The sequence below is a fragment of the Triticum aestivum genome, chromosome 1A, assembly GCF_018294505.1.
Source record: "Triticum aestivum cultivar Chinese Spring chromosome 1A, IWGSC CS RefSeq v2.1, whole genome shotgun sequence".
In the NCBI taxonomy this organism is placed as follows: Eukaryota; Viridiplantae; Streptophyta; class Magnoliopsida; order Poales; family Poaceae; genus Triticum; species Triticum aestivum.
Window position 1 is genome coordinate 259,278,283 of NC_057794.1, and position 25,002 is coordinate 259,303,284.

Genomic DNA, 25,002 nt, shown 5'->3' on the forward strand with positions numbered 1-25,002 from the left:
GGGAAGATGGAGCATAGACAGACTATATGATTTTGTAGGGATAACTTTCTTTAGCCATGTTGTTTTGAGAAGACATAATTGCTTTGTTAGAATGCTTGAAGTATTATTATTTTCTATGTCAATATAAACCTTTGTCTTGAATCTTTCTAATCTGAATATTCATACCACAATTAAGAAGATTTGAATTGAAATTATGCCAAGTAGCACTCCGCATCAAAAATTCTCTTTTTATCATTTACCTACTCGAGGACGAGCAGGAATTAAGCTTGGAGATGCCTGATACGTCTCCAACGTATCTATAATTTTTTATTGCTCCATGCTATATTATCTACTGTTTTGGACTATATTGAGCTTTATTTTCCACTTTTATATTATTTTTGGACTAACCTATTAACTGGAGGCCCAACCCAGAATTGTTGTTTTTTGCCTATTTCAGTGTTTCAAAGAAACGAAATATCAAACGGATTCCAAACGGAATAAAATCTTCGGGAACGTGATTTTCTCACCGAACGTGATCCAGGAGACTTGGACCCTGCTCCAAGGAACAAAAGAGGCGGTCACGAGGGTGGGGGCGCCCCCCCTAGGGCGCGCCCCCTGCCTCGTGGGCCCCTCGTTGCTCCTCCGGCGTACTTCTTCCTCCTATATATACACACGTACCCCCAAACGATCAGAATAGGAGCCAAAAACCTAATTCCACCGTCGCAACTTTCTGTATCCACGAGATCCTATCTTGGGGCCTGTTCCGGAGCTCCGCCGGAAGAGGGCCGTCATCACGGAGGGCTTCTACATCATCATAGCCTCTCTGATGAAGTGTGAGTAGTTTACCTCAAACCTTTGGGTCCATAGTTAGTAGCTAGATGGCTTCTTCTCTCTTTTTGAATCTCAATACAAAGTTCTCCCCCTCTCTCGTGGAGATCTATTCGATGTAATCTTCTTTTTGCGGTGTGTTTGTTGAGACCGATGAATTGTGGGTTTATGATCAAGTCTATCTATGAATAATATTTGAATCTTCTCTGAATTCTTTTACGTATGAATGGTTATATTTGCAAGTCTCTTCGAATTATCCGTTTGGTTTGGCCAACTAGATTGGTAGTTCTTGCCATGAGAGAAGTGCTTAGCTTTGGGTTCGATCTTGCGGTATCCTTACCCAGTGACAGAAGGGGCAGCAAGGCACGTATTGTATCGTTGCCATCAAGGATAACAAGATGGGGTTTATTTCATATTGCATGAATTTATCTCTCTACATCATGTCATCTTGCTTAAGGCGTTACTCTGTTTTTAACTTAATACTCTAGATGCATGCTGGATAGCGGTCGATGAGTGGAGTAATAGTAGTAGATGCAGAATCGTTTCGATCTACTTGTCACGGACGTGATGCCTATATACATGATCATGCCTAGATATTCTCATAATTATGCACAATTCTATCAACTGCTCAACAATAATTTGTTCACCCACCATAGAATATTTATGCTCTTGAGAGAAGCCACTAGTGAAACCTATGGCCCCCGGGTCTATTCTCATCATATCAATCTCCATCACTTTAATATTGTTTTGCTATTTACTTTGCCTTTACTTTTTACCTTGCATCTTTATATCAAAAATACCAAAAATATTCTATCTATCAGATCTCACTCTCGTAAGTGACCGTGAAGGGCTTGACAACCCCTAATCGCGTTGGTTGCAAGTAGCTATCGTTTTGTGCAGGTACGAGGGACTTGAGCGTGGCCTCCTACTGGATTGATACCTTGGTTCTCAAAAACTGAGGGAAATACTTACGCTACTCTGCTGCATCATCCCTTCCTCTTCGGGGAAAACCAACGCAAGCTCAAGACGTAGCAAAGTGCAGTCAGTATCACAATCTCACCAGTACCTTTGTGAGGAGGTTTGAATTTTCAACTTCACGTAATTATCCAACTGTCCTATTTGATCTTTATGATAATTCTTACACTATGGACTTAGAGGATCTTACCACTGCATGCAAACTTCCACAATGGGGTAGTATAAGGGATCCTCGCAAATTTGAATTTAGAGATTTTCTTGCTAGCATAACTGTGGGAGAATCTAGAGATATTACACAAGCTACCATAGGGAGCATTCACTTTCCTGCTATACATTATTTTGCTCTCTTCGTAGGTAGATGCATCAATGGTAAAGATGAGGCATGTCACATGTGTGTCCCTGATCTCAGTATTCTTAGGAGTGCTGTGTTAGGAGACCAATCTTATAATTTGGGAGCCATTGTTGCACGCAGGTTGCATCTTAATAGATTTAATGGAGATTTCTTTGGAGGAATTTATGCAACCTGCATAGCTAATTTTCTTGGTGTAGCCATACGCGAAGATGATATTGAATTACCACCTGCTTACCTAGACTTTAATGCTATGGTCCACCACCAGTTTGTTGAGAGGAATGAATCACCTCTCCAGTATCGACTAATCTTTGACACACGTCGTGCTGTCCATATTACTCTCCCTGCTCCTGCCTTCTTTGATCATCAGGCAAAAGGAAGATATACTATTACCAGAGAGGAGGCAGATGAGTACGAGAGGAGAGCGGAGGCCGCTCGTCGCCACGGTGCAGCTCAGCAGGCGATAGCCGCTGCATCGCAGTACGACCCCAACTACTATTATGGATATCCGCCAAGCCAGCCGTGGCCATAGACCAACTTAGGCCAAAAGCCTAAGCTTGGGGGAGTACGTATTTCCCACGGACATTACATTTATGTTCACACACTCATTGCTAGATATTGATGCTCATACTTTTTCATTGTATCATCCATGCTAGTTTAATTTCCTTTTTATGCTTTCTTCTTGTGTGTTTAATAAACCTTAAGAAAAATCAAAAAAATTAGTTGTAGCTTTTAATCAGTTTAATTTCCAAGCTTGTAGTAGTAATTAAAAAGAAAACCGAAAAATAGTTCTTGTTCTTCTTTTGCTTGTTGGGGGCTTTCCCGTGTAAATAGTTTTATTTCTTTTCTTTTCTTTGGGGGTCGATAGGAGAAGACCATAATTAAATTGTTGAAGTGGCTCTTATATGCATTATTGTTTATCTGACAAAAGAGCCCATATTGCCGTGTCTTCTCCTTTTTATTGAATGCTTGCATATTCCAGCTTAGTCCAATGCACGTGCACTATTATTATTTTCACACTATTCGATCGTGCAAGTGAAAGGCAATTATGACGATATATGATGGACTGACTGAGATGAGAAAGGCTGGTATGAACTCGACCTCTTTTGTTTTTGTAAATATGATTAGTTCATCGTTCCTCATTCAGCCTATTATGAATAAACATGTTTGCAATGACAACTAGAGATCATAGTTTCTTGTGCCATGCTTGATTAGCTATGAGTTATAATGGTTTACCTTGCGTGCCAACATGCTATTGAGATAGTTATGATGTGGTATAATAGGGTTGTATCCTCCTCTGAATGATTTAAGTGACTTGACTTGGCACATGTTCACGCATGTAGTTGAAACAAAATCAACATAGCCTTCACGATATTTATGTTCATGGTGGATTATATCCTACTCACGCTTGCATTCGGTGTTGATTAATTTTAATGCATGTTCATGACTGTTGTCACTCTCTAGCTGGTCGCTTCCCAGTCTTTTGCTAGCCTTCACCTGTACTAAGCGGGAATACTGCTTGTGCATCCAATCTCCTTAAACCCCAAAGTTATTCCATATGAGTCCACTATACCTACCTATATATGGTATCTACCTGCCATTCCAAGTAAATTTGTATGTGCCAAACTCTAAACCTTCAAATAAATATCCTGTTTTATATGCTCGAATAGCTCATGTATCAACTAGGGATGTCTGTATCTTCCATGTTAGGCGGGTTATTCTCAAGAGGAGTGGACTCCGCTCCTCACTCACGAGATAAATGGCTGGTCACCGGGATGCCCAGTCCCATGCTTTATGCAAACTAAATCAAAATAATTGCAAACAAAACTCCCCCTGGGACTCTTGTTAGTTGGAGGCACTCGTTGTTTCGAGCAAGCCATGGATTGATGCTTGTTGGTGGAAGGGGGAGTATAAACTTTACCATTCTATTTGGGAACCGCCTATAATGTGTGTAGCATGGAAGATATCGCCATCTCTTGGTTGTTATGTTGACAATGAAAGTATACCGCTCAAAATATTATTACCTCTATTTCAAAACCGAGCTCTGGCACCTCTACAAATCCCTGCTTCCCTCTGGGAAGGGCCTATCTATTTACTTTTATGCCGAGTCATCATCCTCTTATTAAAAAGCACTAGTTGGAGAGCACCGCTGTCATTTGCATTCATTACTGTTAGTTTACATTGAGTATGACTTGACTGGATCTCTTTTACCATGAATTACAATGTCTAGTCAGTCCTTGGTCTTTAAAGGTGCTCTGCATTTATATTTTGTGGTCTCAGAAAGGGCTAGCGAGATACCACCTTGTTATATCATATTATGATTGTTTTGAGAAAGTGTTGTCATCCAAGATTTATTATTATTGCTCGCTAGTTGATTATGCCTTTGATATGAGTAAACTTGAGACTTAAGCGTTATTGCGAATGTGGTTAGTTATAATCTTTGCTGAAAACTTGAATGCCGGCTTTACATATTTACAACAACAAGAGCAAACAGAGTTTGTAATAGTTTTTCTTTATCACTTTCAGTTTGTCAACTGAATTGCTTGAGGACAAGCAAAGGTTTAAGCTTGGGGGAGTTGATACGTATCCATTGTATCTACTTTTCCAAACACGTTTGCCCTTGTTTTGGACTCTAACTTGCATGATTTGAATGGAACTAACCCGGACCGACGCTGTTTTTAGCAGAATTACCATGGTGTTATTTATGTGCAGAAACAAACATTCTCGGAATGACCTGAAACTTCACGGAGCCACTTTTCAGAAAATATGAAAAATACCTACAAAAGATGAAGGCCAGGGGGCCCACCACCTCTCCACGAGGGTGGGGACGCGCCTGCCCCCCTAGGGCGCGCCCCTACCTCGTGGGCCCCCTGTTGCCTCTCCGACTCCAACTCCAACTCCATATATTGTGTTTCGGGGAGAGAAAAAATCAGAGAGAAGAATTCATCGTGTTTTACGATACAGAGCCGCCGCCAAGCCCTAAAACCTCTCGGGAGGGCTGATCTAGAGTCCATTCGGGGCTCCGGAGAGGGGAATCTGTCGCCATCGTCATCATCAACCATCCTCCATCACCAATTTCATGATGCTCACCACCGTGCGTGAGTAATTCCATCGTAGGCTTGCTGGACGGTGATGGGTTGGATCGGATCTATCATGTAATCGAGTTAGTTTTGTTAGGGTTTGATCCCTAGTATCCACTATGTTCCGAGATTGATGTTGCTATGACTTTGCTATGCTTAATGCTTGTCACTAGGGCCCGAGTGCCATGATTTCAGATCTGAACCTATTATGTTTTCATCAATATATGAGTGTTCTTGATCCTATCTTGCAAGTCTATAGTCACCTATTATGTGTTATGATTCGTTAACCCCGAAGTGACAATAATCGGGATACTTACCGGTGATGACCGTAGTTTGAGGAGTTCATGTATTCACTATGTGTTAATGCTTTGTTCCGGTACTCTATTAAAGGATGCCTTAATATCCCTTAGTTTCCGTAAGGACCCCGCTGCCACGGGAGGGTAGGACAAAAGATGTCATGCAAGTTCTTTTCCATAAGCACGTATGACTATGTTCGGAATACATGCCTACATTACATCAATGAACTGGAGCTAGTTCTGTGTCACCTAGGTTATGATTGTTACATGATGAACCGCATCCGGCATAATTCTCCATCACCGATCCATTGTCTACGAGCTTTCCATATATTGTTCTTCGCTTATTTACTTTTCCATTGCTATTGCTATCATCACTACAAAATACCAAAAACATTACTTTTACTACTGTTACCTTTTGCTACCGTTATCGCTACTATCATATTACTTTGCTACTAAACACTTTGCTGCAGATATTAAGTTTCCAGGTGTGGTTAAATTGACAAGTCAGCTGCTAATACTTGAGAGTATTCTTTGGCTCCGCTTGTGTCGAATCAATAAATTTGGGTTGAATACTTTACCCTCAAAAACTGTTGCGATTCCCTATACTTCTGGGTTATCACAAGTGCGTCCCCAACAACGTCGACCTATCTGGCGGTATTGAGGTGACGGTAGGAGTGCTTTGAGCATGTCCGACGGCGTTGGTGTTGTTGATTGCTTGATATGGATCACAACCCACAAATCATCTGTTGGAACATGAGAGTCTTAAACAATCCAGCCAAGAGAAAGGTAGTTAGGGAGTTTATTGCTTCTTTGAAAGTCAACATTGTATGCTTACAAGAGACCAAGTTGGAGATTGTGGACCAGTTTTTAGCAATGCAATGTCTAGGGCCATCATTTGATGGTTTTGCTTACTTGTCGGCGGTGGAGACGCGTGGTGGTATCTTGCTCGGTTGGGATTCTACAATCATGTTCGTCGACAACTTACAGTTTGATGCTAACTTCTTAACCGGCAAAGTCTGTCAACTAGATGGAAACGAGTGGTGGATCTTGGTGGTGTATGCCCCTAAGGAGATGAGCTAAAACTCAATTCCTACATGATCTCTATGCGAGAAGGCTGCTATGCCCGGGGCCGTGGATGTGCCTACGTGATTTCAACATGATCCTTCATGGATCAGAGAAGAGTAATCAAAACATTAACAGAGCGATGATGACCAAGTTCCAAAACTTTGTTGATGATCACGAGCTGAAGGAGCTATACATGCATGGGTGTCGGTTCACTTGGTCAAACGAGAGGAACACACCAACCTTAACCAAAATTGACAGAATGCTTGTGTCAGTAGAATGGGAGTTGGGTTACCCTGATTATCTTATGCAAGCCCTCTCCACAAGTACGTCAGATCATGCACCACTCCACCTCTCGACGAGCAATAGTTTCGGAGCAAAGCGGCGTTTTCGTTTCGAGCTTTACTGGACCAAGCTGGAGGGTTTCGAGGAGGCCGTCAGAAAAGCTTGGGTCTGCAGAAATAAGATTTTTGGTCCGTTCAAAAGGTTGGACGCGCTATTCAGGAACACGGCATCCTACTTACAAGCGTGGGGGCAGAGGAAGACCGGGAACATTAAAATGCTCATGAAGATTGTCAATTGGTTGATTGCGAGACTCGACAGAGCTTAAGAGTTGAGACCTATGTCCCAGATGGAAATTTGGTTGCGCCGCACGCTGAAGCTCTCGTTGCTTGGTGTGGCGTCTCTAGAGAGCACAATAGACAGACAAAGATATCAAATACGTTGGTTGAAGGATGGTGATGCTAATACCAAGCTTTTCCAGGCCGTGGCGAATGGAAGGCACGCCAAGAATTTCATCCCCTGTATCAAGTGGGGCGACGAAATCATCACTGATTAGACAAGAAAAGAGGAAGTATTTTCCGAGGCATTCTAAAATTTGCTTGGGAAGGCGGGAGCCCATGATAATGCACTAGACCTCGAGTACCTGCAGAGCCTAGAGTGCAACCTTGAAGAGCTTGAGCAAATGTTCATGGAAGAGGAAGTGTGGAAAGTTATAAAAGAGATCCTTGTCGACAGAGCACCAGGCCCGGACGGCTTCATCGGAGCATTCTATCACATCACTTGGCCTATTATCAAAGGATACATAATGGCGGCACTGATGAAACTTTTTGTTGGAGACGGCAGAGGTTTTGACAAGATCAACTGTGTGCACATATTACTAATCCCCAAGAAGCCTGACACCTTGGAAGTGGGAGATTACCGGCCGATAAGCCTGCCCCATAGCTTTGCGAAGCTCTTTGCCAAACTACTCGTGTCTAGAGCACGGCCTCGCATGTCCGAGATTGTGGCCACAAACCGATCGGCGTTCATCAAGGGAGCAAATATTCATGACAACTTCCTCCTTGTCCGACAATTAGCTCGTAAACTTCACGCAAGAAAGGAGAAGGGACTGTTTCTCAAGCTTGACATATCTAAAGCTTTCGACTCGTTGTCTTGGCCGTTCCTAATGGAGAACCTAAGAGCAAGGGGATTCGGCCAGAGATGGATCACCTAGATCTCAATCCTTCTCCACTCCGCCAACACTCGAGTGGTGGTTAATGGAGTCCCAAGAAAGCGGTTTCACCATGCCAAGGGCCTAAGGCAGGGGGGCCTGGTCTCGCCATTGCTCTTCGTGATTTCCATGGATTCCCTCACCTCCATCATGAGTAAGGAAACCGAAGAAGGAGTGCTCAGCTCGTTTAGAGGAGTCTTGGCCACCTAGCGCCTATCTCTTTATGTTGATGACCTCGCGCTGCTTTTCAGACCGTCTCTACAAGATCTCACGTTCGTTAAGGCCACATTTGACATCTTCGATGAAGCTTCAGGCCTCAGAATCAACTACAAAAAATCCAATGCGATTCTTATCAAACACAACGAGATTGACCATCAGAGAGTGGAGTCGGTTTTGCAATGCAGATTGGGAAACTTCCCATGTCGCTACCTTGGTCTCCAACTTGCGATCAACCAGCTAAGAAGGGCGGACTGGCAACCGCTCCTTGATCAAGTCCGGAAATTTATCCCTCCTTGGCAACGAGGCTTCATTCAATGGTCTAGGAGACTGATTCTTGTCAAAATTGTGATTGCAGCAAGGCTGATCCACTAGCTCCTGGTGTTAGGCCCCCCATCTTGGGTCCTAGAGGAGATCAACAAGTGGATGCGATCCTTCTTTTGGGAAGGGAAATAGAAGAGTCACAGTGGCCAATGCCTTGTCTCTTGGGACGCGGTTTGCAAGCCAACAATATCCGGAGGTCTTGGTGTGAAGAACTTGGCCTTGCAAGCGTTGGCACTTCGTGTGTGATGGGAATGGTTGAGGAGATCTGACCCGAGCATGCCTTGGCAAGGGCTGCACTTGTTGGTGGATGAGCAAGCGCGAGAGGTCTTTAACAGCTTCGTCAAAATCAAGGTGGGGGAGGGATCGAAAGTCCTTTTTTGGAAAGATCGATGGATTCATGGAGCTACGATCGCCGATATCGCCCTGTTACTTCACGAGTTGGTCAGCACGAGGAACAAGAATAGGAGAACGGTGCAAGATGCGCTCACTGATAATGCCTAGACGTATGATGTGCAAGGAGAACTCTCTTTCATGGGCCACATGCAAGTCTACTCACTCTGCCAAGCCATCAGCACTGTGGAGAGGAACTTGGAGGAGCCAGACCGATTCATTTGGCCTTGTCACACTTCCGGAAGATACACTCCAAGCTCCACGTACATGAGACTTTTCATGGGGCAAACTAGATCCCCCACCGCCGGTTGCATTTGGTGAAGCTGGGCGCCGGTCAAATGCAAAATCTTCATGTGGCTAGCTAGCCAACATCACCTTTGGACTTCCGATCGTCGAGCTCAACACGGTCACTAAGATGCCCCTTCGGCCTGCTACACGTGCCTGCAGGACAAGGACAACCCCGACCACATCCTTGCTCACTGTGGCTAGGCTTGAGAGGTGTGGCACTCATGCTTGAACACATGGAGAATCAACATACAAATCCCGTCTATAGATGTTACCTTCTTGCAGTGGTGGCTAGACCAGAGGAAGCACTTCAAAGGCAAGCTGAGAAGAGGATTCGACTCCGTCACTATTCTAATTGCATGGGCCCTATGGAAGCAACGCAATGCATGAGTGTTCAACAACATAACGAGGCAGAGATCGGTTTCACAACTTAAGACATAGATCCTAGATGAGATAGATGATTGGAGGAAGGCCGCACTAGGCAGAGTTGGTGCTTTAGACCCTTTCGTGAGAGAGTATCCATAGTCTGCTAGGGCGTAGGCATTGAGTGGGTTCTCCCTATGACTTGTTCACATCTCGTCAGGGTTTTTGTACATATACTTCTGCCTTCTATAAAAATACGGTATGCTATTGGCATACTCTCAAAAAAGGCAGTGCATATTTGCCTTTTCAAAAGTCAAATTTTATATAGTTCGATAAATTTTATGGGGAAAATTATCAACATCGAGGAAACTAACCGCAATGCACGATGGATTAACTAGTGCAAAAACTGCCGAGAGGTGCATCTTTTTCGAGCAACATGCTATTGTTGGTGAAATTGGTGCCATGCGCAATTTCGATTCATGCGATGCTTGCTCTCGACATTCCCCCAAAGACAGTTGGCGACAAACATGATTTGTTGTGGGTTCTTGTGGTGCACCAAATTAGAGACTCGAGGTGGCTTGGGTTGTGATCTGCATGCCAAGACGGGCCGGTGGTTTGGAAATCCCCAAACTGGGCTTGCTTAGTATTGCTGCTCAGACGAGGTGGTTGTGGCTCCGGAGAACCGACGATGCCAGACCATGGTCGAAGTTCGCATAGGCTATTCCAAAAGAGGCTAACTTTTAGGCAGCCATGAGATCGGATGTTGATTTTGGGAGGATAGATGGTTGGATGGGATGCGTATATAGGAGCTGGCACCATCGATGTATGACCGAGTACCAAATAGAATCAGGTCGGCTAAGATGGTTTCTTTGGCTCTTGTGGAGGCTGTATGGGCTCGCAATTTTGGGCCCAATCTGAATGGGGTGTCGCTTCATGAATTCCTGGAGCTATGGCCAGAGATACAACAGGTTCAACTGATTCCTGAAGTGGAGGACACGATCAGATGGTCCTAGGAACGTGATGGTATGTTCTCGGTCAGATCGGCCTATGCGGCTAACTTTGTTGGCCGAGAGGTTGCCCCGGCGGAGGATTTCACATGGAGTTCGAGAGCACCCATGTAGTGTTAGTTCTTAAGTTGGCTGGCCCAAAAAAACCATGTATGACTTTCGACAGACTGGCGCGTCGTGGCCTTCCCCACCAGGCGGCTTGCCCGTTTTGTGATTAACAAGAGGACACAATCTTGCACATCCTTCTTACATGCGTCTTTGCTCGAACCGTTTGGACGATGATTTTGTAGGCGATGGGCAAGGCAGACTGAACGCCTGCTACGACGATTCCATCATCCAGTGGTGTTCTAGCAGGAGCCCTGACACTACTCTTGTTGACTATTTGCGAGATTTGATAACGTGTCATCATCGACGGTTCGAGTTCTCCATAGGATCACCTCCAAAGTGTGGATATGGAAGCAGACATGGCTTCTGGAGATGGAATGTGATTCCTTCTTTCTGGGCATGTCTAGGTGGGTGAACCATGTGTAGTTAGTTGCTAGCTTAGGTGGATCTCATATGGATGGAGTGTGTACCAGAGTTGTAACACTTCAAGTGGATGTTCTTTCTTGCCCTTTCTTCTATAATATATGACACACATTGTGCGTATTCTAGAGAAAAGGGATACTAAATCATCAAGAAATATTTCTAATATGGTATATGTATATTTTGTCCCTAGCTCTAGCTTCCATTCTGTTCTAAAATGGAACATACATGTAGATAATTTTATATAAATTTGGTCATAGTTTCTAAAGTTTAACTTTTGAGAAAATAGATGTGCATTATATTATCATATTATGAAACAAAGTGAGTACGACAACACATCCAAGAAACTAAACACCTAGTATCGACAATCAGGACGTGCACTTCAAGTGGCGATCGACGTGCCTTCGCGGCGACACTGATGGAGGGCAAGATGTTCCGATGTGTGGTGACGTCGGTGGATAGGGTGGGTGGAGGCATAACCGAGATGTTGGAGGATGTAGGCGCGGAAGTTACTCCTAAGGGGGATGCTCTTTGCATGCCATCGATACTAGTGTTGGAGGGTCTCAAAAGATGCGGATGTGGTTTCCTTGGTGGCCAGGAGATCAATGGTGGCGACATCAGTGGGGAAATGGCTACGACGGCCAAGGTGGTGGATTCAATGGAGTTACCGCGATGACTGTCTACACCGGAGGCCCCGATTTTGATGAATACGGTGCCGACGGCTACTGCGAATGCGATTGTTACCACGGCCACGGTGGTTACTCGAACTAGCTAGTGCCACTTTGTGGTCGTGACCGTGCGCATGTACCACCTCCTCAAGCTCCATCGCCGGTGGCTATTGTTCGCACCAATGCTATATCTAGGGTTGTTATCCACATTGAGCGTTTGAACCTAGGTAAATCCTTTTCTATCATCTACTTCTTCATTCGAGTATCATCAACAAGATCCTTGTATTGTACCCACTTTCATGTTTTGTGTACTATGTATTTCCCCATACACACAGATCTTTAATCTCCTGCAACGACATCCCTGACTAAGGCTCCTCGTTTTTCAGGCACTCAAATGTTTCTCATGCCTCACCACCAACGTCCCTGAATACATTGTCGTTGGGGTCTCAGATGATTGATACATCCAAAACGTATAGCTAATTTTAGAAGTTTCCATAAATGTTTCTTATCATTTTATGCAACAACTTATAACTTCTTCGAATAACCTACTAATAGATTGCTAGATTATGGGTATAGTTTTGATATCACACAGGTGTAGGAGACCAATTGTATACCGCTTTCGTAGATAAAAATGTCAAACCCAACGAGGAGTAGAAGAAATTAGTGTGCGCAAAATAACAAGAGATTATTGCAAGTGCTAAAAGGCATAAACCATGTTGTATTTCGTTGCGGGGAGTTACAAAAATGCAAATAGCAAGAAATGTAAAAGTGTGCAACTGGTGGTCCATTCCTTAATTGTGCTAAGGATAAACCAATTGTGTTTCTTATGTGAATTTAAGACATAAGTACAACCATAACATTATCCTCTAGGGTCCCTATTCACCCACCATGTTATAACTCATAAACCCAGGGAATATTTATTCTGTCACTCTAGCCTCCCCTTCTAAACTTATTATTAATACAATGCTTCCATGCGCATGCGTCACATCTCCAAAAGAAGAACCCTATCTTTGAGCTTAAGGTCGATGATTGCGTCATATCCAAACCTGAGGCCCTCAGCGGTGCTGCCTATGACCACTTCACCGACATCCTAGGGACTTCCGAGGACTATGCCCTCTCCATCTCTCTACACGATTTGCATGTTGGTGCTTTTGACCTTGACGTCCTGGATGAGCCCTTCTTTCAGGCTGAGATCTGGCACTTGGTCAAGGCCTTGCCCTCTGGCAAAGACCCAGGGCCGGACGACATCACCTCAGAGTTCCTCATTTGCTGCTGGAACATTTTCTAGGAGGATTATCCTCGAGCCTTTGGCAAATTCTACTCTCTCAACGCGCGAGGCTTTCATAAGCTCAATGAGGCGTTCATTACCCTGCTCCCGAAGTGTCCCGACGTTGACACACTCTTTGACTTCTGGCCAATTACCCTTATGTATTTGATGTCGCACCTTAGCTAGATGGTCTCTACTAATCAGAGTGCTTTCATCTCCGCTAGTAGAATTCATGACAACTTCCTATTAGTCCAGCAAATGGCATGCCTCCTCCACAACCTCAAGGTTCCTCGCATCATGCTCAAGCTTGACATCGACGGGGCCTTCGACTCGGTACCCCGGCCCTATCTCCTCGAAACACTGCGACATCTCAGGTTTGGAGCGCGCTCGAGATAGTGGGTTTCCATCTTGCTCGCCACGACCTCCACTCACGTGCTCGTCAACAGCCTTATCGGGCACCCCATCTCACATACGTGCGAACTTCGCCAGGAGGACCCGCTCTCCCCCGATGCTCTTCACCCTCGTCATCGATGTCCTCAACTCCCTGATCCAACACGTTGTGGAGGTCCGTCTGCTTCACCGCCTCACCGTTTCACACGTTGCCTCGAGTGTGTCCCTCTACATTGACGATGTTTTCATCTTCCGCCACCTTGATAAGCACGACATCGAGACAATTATTAAGCTCCTTTGTGTCCTCGGCACCACATCTGGGCTACATACAAACATCGCCAATTGCACGATCCCCGATCCCCTGCAAGGAAGAGCATGTAAAGGTCATCCCCAACGACATTTCCCGCCCTGTCTTTGTGTTCCCAATGCAATACCAGGGCCTCCCTATGTCGATACGTAAGCTGCACTCCTCGGCCTTGACACCGCTCCTCGACAAGCTTGAGAAGAAACTTTCCACCTTGTGCGCCTTGATGCTTTCCCTTGTTGACCTGCTCTCCACTGTCCGCCACGTGCTCTCGCCATCCCCACCCACATCTTGACCACCACCGCCCTCAAATGTTGGCTCGCATCAACTAGGTGATATGCGACTTCCTTTGGGTTGGCCGCAAGGATGCACATGGTTGGCAGTGCAAGGTTAACTAAGCCTAGGTCTGCCACCCTATCCAGCTTGGAGGACTTGGTGTCCGACACCTCCATCACATCGCCATCGTGCTTCATGCCAAGTGGATGTGGCTACAACGGACTAATGATGTCCGCCCTTGGGCTCATCTATCGATTCCTCATGACCTAGACACGCTGACAATCGTGCGTGCTTCCACTGCTTGGCATCTTGGCGATGGCTCAAGTTGACATTTCTAGTTTGACCACTGGCCGGTTGGACTCTGCATCACTGACATTGCCCCGCTCGTCCATGTCTTGGTCTCCCGCAGGGGCCGCACGTTGCGAACTATCTAGAAGGGGTTGCTGCAGCGCGCCTGGATCCGAGACATTTTCGGCATGCTTGGGCCCACTGCGCTAGTGCAATACATCGACTTATGGCATACGCTGTATCATATCACCCTATCCCTGGCCCCAGATTGTCTCACCTGGAGATGGACAGAGTCCTTGTCTACTATGTCGTGACATACTACACCGCCATGTTTCAGGGCTCCGTTGAGGATCCCAACTAGCACCTTACCTAGAAGACAAGGGTTCCATTACATGTCAAGATCTTCGTTTGGCTCGCTCTGCTCGATCAATGATGGACTACCGAGCGGCTTGGCAGACATGGGCTTCCTCACGTGCCCCTCTTCCTATTCCGTGATCAGGAGCCCGGGAGCATGCACCTCCAATTCGTCGGTTGTTCCTTCTCGAGGCAGTTCTGGCATGAGCTCCTTTCGTGGTGCCGATGCACTTCGAGGCCACTGCAGCGAGATGAGCAGTTCCAAGATTGGTGTGTGACCTCGTGCATCACCACGCTCGTGGCTGCTCACAAAGGGCTCTCCTCCTTGCTACTTGTAGGCACCTGGCTTCTTTGGAAGCACCAGAACAACATCATGTTCGGCGGCGAGGCACCCTCCCTTCCAAGTCTGCCCAACCTCATCATCGGTGAGGCCCACCTCCGTTCTTCCTATGTAAACATTGGCTTGGCCAACATCCTTCCTGAGATAGTCCTCATGAGGCTTCATTCTTGTCCCCTCGTTGTAACCCACTTCCTCCTTACCCTCTCACGCTCCCGTTTTGGAACGCTGCTAGGGCACCTTGTACTCTATGTACTCTCTATCTTCTACTTACCAATGGAAGACATGCAAGCTCTTGCATATTCGTGAAAAAAAATACGACCCAAGCCCCATGCAGGTATGTCGCACACTTTTTCAACGCGTGTGACTAAAACACATGCGTGATAAGCTGCAAGACCGTGTGTGTGATATACTCTATCATGGTCTATATTATGCAACAAAAGAAAGAACATGTAGCAACTAATGATGGTATAAATCTCAAGGTGCATGAGATAGGTAGTGACAAGAGAAAATGAATTCGCATGCGCTCCACGCCACTATACAATTACTCTAGTCTAGGAAAAGAAATCCAAAATAAGGCTGGCAACACGGTTTTCATGGCGGAACGTATAACTGAAACTTTAATTAATGAGTTCATTTATATTATCAGATAGAGCGCGTCATGTAGATAGACGCTCTGGAACCCATACATTGTCCAAGTTTGGAGCGCAGTTACTGAAAACTGAACCCACGGGCCACACGGCATGGATGAGGCAGGGACGGACGGACAGGGTGGCGAAAGGAGGAACCCCCGGCGGTTGTCACCGTCCGTCCGTCCGGCAGCAGCTCACGGTCCAACTTCTAAATTTGCGGCTAATGAATCCAGACCGGCTTGGATTGGACCGCGATCACGATGGATCAATCAACGATTCTACTAGTAAGAGGAATGGAATCGTCCACCCATGATATGCCGGGCCATTTTATTCAAGTCAAAGCACTGCATTTTTTCATGGAACAAAAAAAAGAGGTCAAAGCACGGCAGGCCGCTGGTATCATGGACAAGCAAAGCACAGGCTGTCGGCCCTGAAACCCTCTTTTCTCGCCGCTGGAATTCCGGTACGCGACGACGACGCCTCCAAGTCGCCGTACCCCGCTTCCCCACACACGCTCACGCCGCACCGCTGACCGCACCACCCAACCATACACATGGACGCCGTACTAGTAATAGTACTTGCCTACTCGAGTCAACCCGCGTCCCACTGAGCAGCCGCGCCGCGAGCTCAAATCCCCCCTCCTCTCGCCGCCCCTCCCCGTCCCCGTCTCCCCTCCCGACGGCGCGCCAGCCAATGCCGACGCCGGGCGCACGAGCCCTCATCCTCCTCCTCCCGCTCCTCGTCCTCCTCCTGCTCTCCGCCAGCGCCGCCAATGCCGCGACGGAGGCCGAGGCGCTGCTGGCCTGGAAGGCCAGCCTCGACCGCCCGCTCCCGGACGCGCTCGCCACCTGGGCCAACCCCGCGGGCCTCTGCTCCTCCTGGGAGGGCGTCTCCTGCGACGCCGCCGGCCGCGTCGACTCGCTCGCGCTCCGGGGGCTCGGCCTAGGCGGCACGCTCGACAAGCTCGACGTCGCGGCGCTCCCGGCCCTCGCCACGCTCGACCTCAACGGGAACAACTTCTTCGGCGCCATCCCGGCGAGCCTCTCGCGCCTGCGCTTCCTCGCCACGCTCGACCTCGGCAGCAACGGCTTCAACGGCTCCATCCCGCCGCAGCTCGCCGACCTCTCCGGCCTGGTCGAGCTGCGTCTCTACAACAACAACCTCGCCGACGCCATTCCCCACCAGCTCAGCAGGCTCCCCAGGATCCAGCATTTCGATCTGGGTGCCAACTTCCTCACCGACCCGGACTACCGCAAGTTATCGCCGATGCCCACCGTCAGGTTCATGTCGCTCTACCTCAACTACCTCAACGGCGGCTTCCCGGAGTTCATCCTCAAGAGCGCCAACGTCACCTACCTCGACCTGTCGCAGAACAATTTCTCCGGGTCGATACCGGAGTCGCTGGCGGAGAAGCTCCCCAACCTCATGTACCTCAACCTGTCCATCAATGCTTTCTCTGGGCGGATACCGCCGTCGCTGTCGAAGCTGAGGAATCTCCGGGACCTGCGGGTTTTAAACAATAATCTGACCGGAGGAGTCCCCGATTTCCTCGGGTCCATGTCCCAGCTCAGAGTCCTTGAACTCGGCGGCAACCTGCTCGGCGGGCCGATCCCGCCGGTACTTGGCCGGCTCCAAATGCTGCAACGCCTTGATCTCAAGAGCTCCGGGTTGAATTCCACTATTCCACCAGAGCTGGGCAACCTTGGCAATCTCAATTTGATGGAGCTGTCCATGAACCAGCTCACCGGTTTCCTGCCGCCGGCGTTCGCCGGGATGCGCAAAATGCGCGAGTTTGGCATATCGTCCAACAAACTCACCGGTCAGATTCCGCCGTCTTTGTTCAGGAGCTGGCCAGAGCTCATATCGTTCCAAGTGCAAATGAACTCATTCACCGGGAAGATTCCACCAGAGCTCGGCAAGGCAACCAAGCTGGATATCTTGTATCTCTTCAGCAACAACCTTACAGGCTCTATCCCAGCAGAGCTAGGCGAGCTGGTGAGCCTGACTCAGTTGGATTTGTCGGTGAACTCTCTCACGGGGCCGATCCCCAGCTCGTTCGGTAAGCTCACGAAGCTCAAGAGGCTGGCGCTCTTCTTCAACAAGCTTACCGGCACAATCCCGCCGGAGATTGGCAACATGACGGCGTTGGAAGTCTTGGATGTCAACACCAACAGTTTGGAAGGCGAGCTGCCCGCCACCATTACAGCGCTCAGAAATCTTCAATACCTTGCCCTGTTCGACAACAACTTCAGTGGTACCGTACCGCCGGACCTCGGGAAGGGGCTGAGCTTGACCGACGCAAGCTTTGCGAACAACAGCTTCTCCGGCGAACTGCCGCAGAGACTATGTGATGGCCTCGTGCTGCAGAACTTCACGGCGAACCACAACAACTTCAGCGGCACGCTACCACCGTGCCTCAAGAACTGCACAAATCTGTTCCGGGTGCGGTTGGAAGGGAACCACTTCACCGGCGACATCTCAGAGGCGTTCGGCGTCCACCCCAGGTTGGACTACCTGGACGTCTCTGGGAGCGAACTGACCGGTCGTCTATCTCCCGATTGGGGAAAATGCACCAATATCACCCGCCTACACATGGACGGCAATGGTTTATCAGGTGGCATTCCAGCGGCGTTTGGGAGCATGGCAAGCTTACAGGACCTCAGCTTGGCTGAGAATAATCTCACAGGAAGTGTTCCACCTGAGCTGGGCCAGCTCAGCCTCTTATTCAGTCTCAATCTTAGCCATAATGCCCTTTCGGGGTCAATTCCGGCAAATTTGGGCAGCAATTCCAAGTTACAGGCAGTCGATTTGTCTGGGAACTCGCTTACGGGGACGATACCGGCTGGCCTTAGCAAGCTCAGTTATCTAATTTTTCTTGATATGAGCAAGAACAAGTTGTCAGGGCAGATACCAGATGATCTTGGCAATCTTGTTCAGCTGCAGAGGCTTCTTGATCTGAGCAGTAACTCATTGTCAGGTGCGATCCCCTCGAATCTTCAGAAGCTGACGAATTTGCAGAAACTGAACCTGTCACACAACGATCTCAGTGGTTCAATACCAGCAGGGTTTTCTCGCATGTCAAGCCTTGATACAGTTGATTTCTCTTACAATCGACTCACCGGTAAGATACCATCAGGGAATGCTTTCCAGAACACATCAGCTGATGCCTACATTGGGAATTTGGGGCTCTGTGGTAATGTGCAAGGTATAACTTCTTGTGACCTCGGTTCTGGCGGTGCATCTTCAGGGCATCGCAAGAGAATAGTCATTGCAACAGTTGTGTCAGTTGTTGGGGTTGTGTTACTTGCAGCCCTTGCTGCTTGCCTCATACTGATATGCAGAAGGAGGCCTCGTGAGAAGAAAGTGCTGGAGGCTAACACCAATGATACTTTTGAGTCCATGATCTGGGAAAAGGAGGGAAAGTTCACATTCTTTGATATCGTGAATGCCACAGACAACTTCAACGAAACCTTCTGCATTGGTAAAGGAGGGTTCGGGGCCGTGTACAGGGCCGAGCTTGCAAGTGGGCAGGTTGTGGCCGTGAAGCGATTCCATGTCGCCGAGACAGGCGACATATCAGAGATTAGCAAAAAGAGCTTTGAGAATGAGATAAAGGCGCTGACTGAGGTCCGCCACCGGAATATCGTCAAGCTCCATGGCTTCTGCACTAGCGGTGACTACATGTATCTGGTGTACGAGTACCTGGAAAGGGGCAGCTTGGCGAAGACATTGTACGGGGAGGAAGGGAAGAAGAAGCTGGACTGGGACGTGAGGATGAAGGTGATACAGGGGGTTGCTCATGCCCTGGCCTACCTGCATCATGACTGCAACCCGCCCATCGTTCATCGCGACATCACTTTGAATAATATCCTGCTTGAATCTGACTTTGAGCCACGGTTGTGTGATTTTGGCACCGCAAAGTTGCTTGGGTCTGCTTCGACGAACTGGACTTCTGTGGCAGGATCGTATGGCTACATGGCTCCAGGTACACATCTTATGCATACGATATATGACTTTTTAATAAGATGTATAGATGGAATGTTCATTAATTACTCGGTAACAATAAGCTTTGTTGAAACAACTTCAATAATACGAAGATCCCTACTGGTGTGAGACAATAACATGAAATATTATGACACATTATTTTAGATATTTCTATTCACAGTTCTTGAGAACCTAGTGAATCAAAAACACTTCTATCCTAGTTGGGCAATTGCCATCAAAGAGTTAAGTACTCAGAAGTAGTTGCTGCAGCCTTGCTAATATGTGTGTTTGGATCAGTGTCATTCCATATGCTCAAATTCCACAAAATTCAGACACCTACTTACCGAGGTCATATTGGAGCAGCACACTAACATATGACAGCTCTTGTTGTTTTCTTGCAGAATTTGCATACACAATGAGGGTGACAGAGAAGTGTGATGTTTACAGCTTCGGCGTTGTTGCACTGGAGATCCTGATGGGGAAGCACCCAGGTGACCTGCTAACCTCTCTGCCGGCGATATCCTCATCACAAGAAGACGATTTACTCCTCAAGGACATACTGGACCAGCGGTTGGACCCTCCAACGGAACAGCTTGCAGAAGAGGTTGTGTTCATCGTCAGGATAGCGCTTGCCTGCACCAGGGCAAAACCTGAATCCAGGCCTGCAATGCGATCCGTAGCACAAGAGATAGCAGCACATACCCAGGCCTACCTCTCCGAAGCATTCCGACTTATCACAATAAGCAAGCTAACAGACTACCAGAAGTGATGCACCTCTGTGCAAAGATTGTGAACCTACATGGCCAGGTGAAAATTGCAGACCTATTAATTCTGTAAAATGCAGTTTCAGACCCTCAAGTACTTTGTATGTCAGTTTAACTGCCAAAGACCAGCATTAGGAGAGCATATTGCGATTTTTTTTTCCGACAAAGGATGGATTTTATTGAGCATATTGCGATAACTCTGTGATAAAATAGTTAGCCAAACTATCCTGAAGATTGTCTGACTGAAACAATGTCGGCGGTGATGTTTGTATTTCTCTTTGTAGTTGGTACTATCATTATGCTATTTCCTGTGAAGGGCTAAGCAGTAAGGGCCTCTTTGGATTGAAGGATTTTCATAGGAATATTGGAGGATTCCAATCCATTGGATTTTTTCCTAAAGAAGCCCTTTGGATCAAAGGAACCACACCTCTAAAATTCCTATGGATGCATTCCTACACCTCAATCCTATAGGAATTTCAACATCCACTATAACCTCTTTTTTACACTGATTCGCGTAGGATCGAGGCACTTTTCCTGTGTTTTTCCTGTGTTCCATCCAAATGACCATTCTTGTAGTTTTCCTCTATTTTGTAATCCTCTGTTTTGCACCTACAATCCCGTCAAATTCCTGTGTTTTTTGAATTCCTTTGTTTTCTAATCCTGTGATCCAAAGAAGCCCTAAGGTGTACCTGTAAGATATAGACAATAAAAAGGCAACAAGTGTTATGTCTCTGGAAATGGATAAAAAGATCTTGTCCAAATAGATAATGGCTATATCTATGCGATAAATCTTCTTATAGCTTCCTAAAGAAGAGAGATTGCATTAAGAAAACCACTGCCTAAAAAGTGTTGTGGAAAGTGATCCCATGCCACAACTTGAGTTACCTAGATTCAGGAAAACAATTTCCTCGCAGGGGCAGTACCCCGAGAAATCCACACCATAGTAGCGATTTCTGTGACCGTCGCTGTTGCTGATCAATCATTCGTCTCCATCAACGACACTATCATCACAAGAGTCCCATCCATGATCCATGGTCTCGTCGATTGTTTGATTGACAAATCAGAAGGGGCCTGACAGCCAGGGTTTGTCAATCTCTCGTGGTTTTGTGGCACCGGAGACCGGACTGGAATCGAATTATTCCCTAGTGAGATGGGCCTTGGGCTTTTGTTCTATTGCATTGGCAGTGGGCCAGGATGGAATCATCAGCGACAGTGCGTTTCTCCCCAAAAAAAGAAGCAGCGATCGTGCCGATTGGCTGCATCTCGAAACGACGCCGCAGCGGCTCCCTCAACCCCTAGGCCCTAGCAGACGAAGCGGCAAAGACCCAGCAGCCAAGACCCAGAGCGGCACACACTGACGCACATACACGGCCGGCGGTGAGCAGACGAACGCAGGCCGGGAGCGCATAGGCGGACGCAGGCGGCGAGATTTCGGATTGGAAGAACTGAAGTTCATCATAAGGCGTCTACAAGAAAAAAGAAGCAAAGGTTGCAAATCAATTGCCAACTCAAAAGGTATGATGTACCGTGCAGTGCGTATGTGTTTGCTTTGTGTACATGACTACATGTCCTATAGGAGATCAACAACGGAATGAGCAGACGAGTTAATTCATCTTTGTTTAACAGGTTGGTTCCATAATTTTGATAAATTGATAGTAGCGACTTTTCCGTAAAAAGAAGTTGGTCGTGAATAATACTATAAGCAGTATCTCTTGACATCCTATGCTAGTTTTGTTATGTTCGTATGAGCTGATTATAGTTAGTCACCTTTGATTACATTTTATATGTTACCTTTTTATTAGCATATACTCCCTCCGTTCCAAAATGGTGACTCAACTTTGTACTAATTTTGTACTAAAGTTACTATAAAGTTGAGTCACTTATTTTAGGACGGAGAGAGTATTTAACAAAATTGATGCTAGCCATTTTGCCATGCTAAAAAAAAAATTGTCCACCACTATTTTTATGAGTGGTCGTCCATCACTATTTAGGAGGCTACTACGCACGTCACTTTTGAATTTTAGGGTCCCATCTTTAATTCACACAGGGGTCTCTGGAAATGGTTCCGGCCGGACACAAATCCTAACAAAACTAAAAAAAACTTTTAAAAATGGAGTCCTTTCGTCGGCAAGAACCGGGATCCACCACGTCCCCATGGCCCTAAGGCCACAAAAGACGAGGCAGATCGGCAGCGTCGCCAATGAGTGGCACAAACCGTAGCCACATTTTCCCCCTGAAGTAGAGATGAAGGGGGAGTTCTATTATCTATTTCTTTTTCCTATATTTTTTCCTTTTATTTTCATTTTTATTTTTATCCTTTGTTTTAATAAATATTCTATATTACAAAATAAAATTCATGGTTTCAAAAGTTGTTCACGGTTTCTTAATTTGTTTCCAATTTTAAAAAATTGCTCACATTTTTGGAAAAAAAGGTTCCCTTTTTCTGATTTTGTTCAACTTTTTAAATTTTGTTCACAATTCAGAAAACTTGCTCGGAATTCGAAATTTGTTCACAATTTCAAAAAATATTCACATTTTTAAAGAAAATTGTTCATGTTTTCAAATTCAGTTCACTTTTTAAATTTTTTTCACATTTCGAAAACTTGCTCTGAATTAGACATCAATTTATGTTTCTGATTTTTTTGTTCATGTTTTCAATATTTGTTGATTTTTATTTTTCCACGATGCAAAAAAAATGTTCGGAATTTGAAACCCGTTTGCAATTTCGGAAAATGTTCACATTTTTGTTCACTTTTCCAAAACTTGTTCACGTTCTAATTTTTTTGCTTAAATTTCAAAATTTGTTCACTATTTCAAACTTTATCGCATTTTTGTTAAAAAAGTTCACAATTTTTCCAACAAATGGTTGAAAATTTCCAAAAAAAATGAATCGGCTGCTGTATTTAGTTCTTAAATTTTCACACTGCATTTTGTTCCCGTCTCAAAGAATTTCCACTTTCAAACTGGACCAGTTTCTATGATAGAATACCGATGGGAATCCCAGGACCAAGAGCTTTTAAAGGTCCTATTGGAAACAAACCATCCGATATCTTGTCATCTGAGAAGGGAGCATTTGACGTTTCATTCATAGCAGCTGTCACTTGTGGAGCAATCGGTTCCAAGACATCATCAACCAACAAGGTGGGGTCCTTGGTATATACTTTCTGGAAATATGATTGGGCCATCCGCTCCATCTCACACGGCACATTGCTGCAGGAACCATCAACCTTTTGCAACCTCCTTACACCGTCCTTTCATGCACGCACACATAGCCTATTTATGTAAGTATTGTGTGTTACTGTCCCCCTCTTTTAACCACATAATTCTGCTCCGCTGTAGCCACATCATCTCCTCCCTGTACATGAGAGTTCACAGGCCTCTCCATCTTCTATAGAATTAATAGGCGGTCACTACTGTTTTGCCGGGGAGTATTAAGCTCCTGTCGAAGGGAAGGAATTTCTCACTCCACGTGACCAAAGTGTTCCTTCCTCCATTTCCGAAGCTCTGTCATAACTGATTTAAGAGAATCTTCAATGTTTCCTAGGTCACCCGACGAGCGGGATCGGGCCAGGGCATTGCTTATAACCGCGGGAGCCGCGAGTCCCATTCCCACATGATCTTGTACCGCATGCAGCTCTTACGTCGCCGGTTCCTGGACTCCTCCACATGTGGTAGTAAGGGGCAATGATTCAATCGTGGCGACACCAGGTGTTGCAACCATGCAAACGAAAAGAACTCCTTCCATGCCTCACTGACACAAGCCTGATCCAACCAGACCTGGACGTTGCTTTGGCCTCAATGGCCATTATCATATGTAAATGGCACTCTGGAGAAGCCTAAGTCAACCAACCCGCATTCGACAAGGACATCCCTGAACGCCTCCATCTTCTTCTCCCCTGCTAAGATCTCGAAAAGTGTTTGTGTTGCCACATGCTTCATTGAAGTCTCCGCATACCAAATCTGAACAACCCTTTAGTCTTGGTAGGTGCTCCCACATGAGATATCTATTCATAACAATTGGTTCTCCATAAACAAATGTACATCTCCATGATTTACCCGAGCCATGATCTAACACACTAACATCAATATAGTGTTTGCATGAGTCCATAACCATCACCTGGAGGGAATCATCCCAGAACAAAGCTAGCCCCCTCTATGGTCATCACGGTCCACACTGCAAAACCTTTAAGACCCAATCTCCACTTTAGTCTTTCAACATTAATAGAATTTTGTCCTGTTTATGACACTTAAGACAAACTTTCGGGAATTGGCTTTTATAAGAACCATAACTTCATGAACTGTCCGGCGGTTCCCCGCCCCCTGGCGGTTCCAAACTAGTTGACTCATTACTCCAGATGGCGCTCCAAATGGGAACCCCTGATTTGCTATCTGAGTTTTCTCCATGACCAACCAACTTTACATTTTAGTGCTTTGACTACTAGTGGGTGACGCTAGGTCACCACCTCCATCAACAGTACCATCAGTAATCAACAGGGGCACTGATGGCTTGAACGGGAGGCCAGAAGCCTTCGACCTAGCCGGGCTAGCATCATTGCCAACATTTGAC

At 46.3% G+C, this 25,002-nt stretch overlaps 1 protein-coding gene across 1 annotated transcript; it reads left to right on the forward strand.

The window, feature by feature from the left end:
- The first annotated feature begins 16,288 nt into the window (after nt 1-16,288).
- LOC123045082 (probable leucine-rich repeat receptor-like protein kinase At1g35710) lies at nt 16,289-20,782 on the forward strand. Its single transcript, XM_044468017.1, has 2 exons — nt 16,289-19,672; nt 20,073-20,782. Exons 1-2 carry the CDS (start codon nt 16,381-16,383, stop codon nt 20,438-20,440), a joined length of 3,660 nt encoding a protein of 1,219 aa, XP_044323952.1. The 5' UTR covers nt 16,289-16,380; the 3' UTR covers nt 20,441-20,782.
- The last annotated feature ends 4,220 nt before the right edge of the window (nt 20,783-25,002 follow it).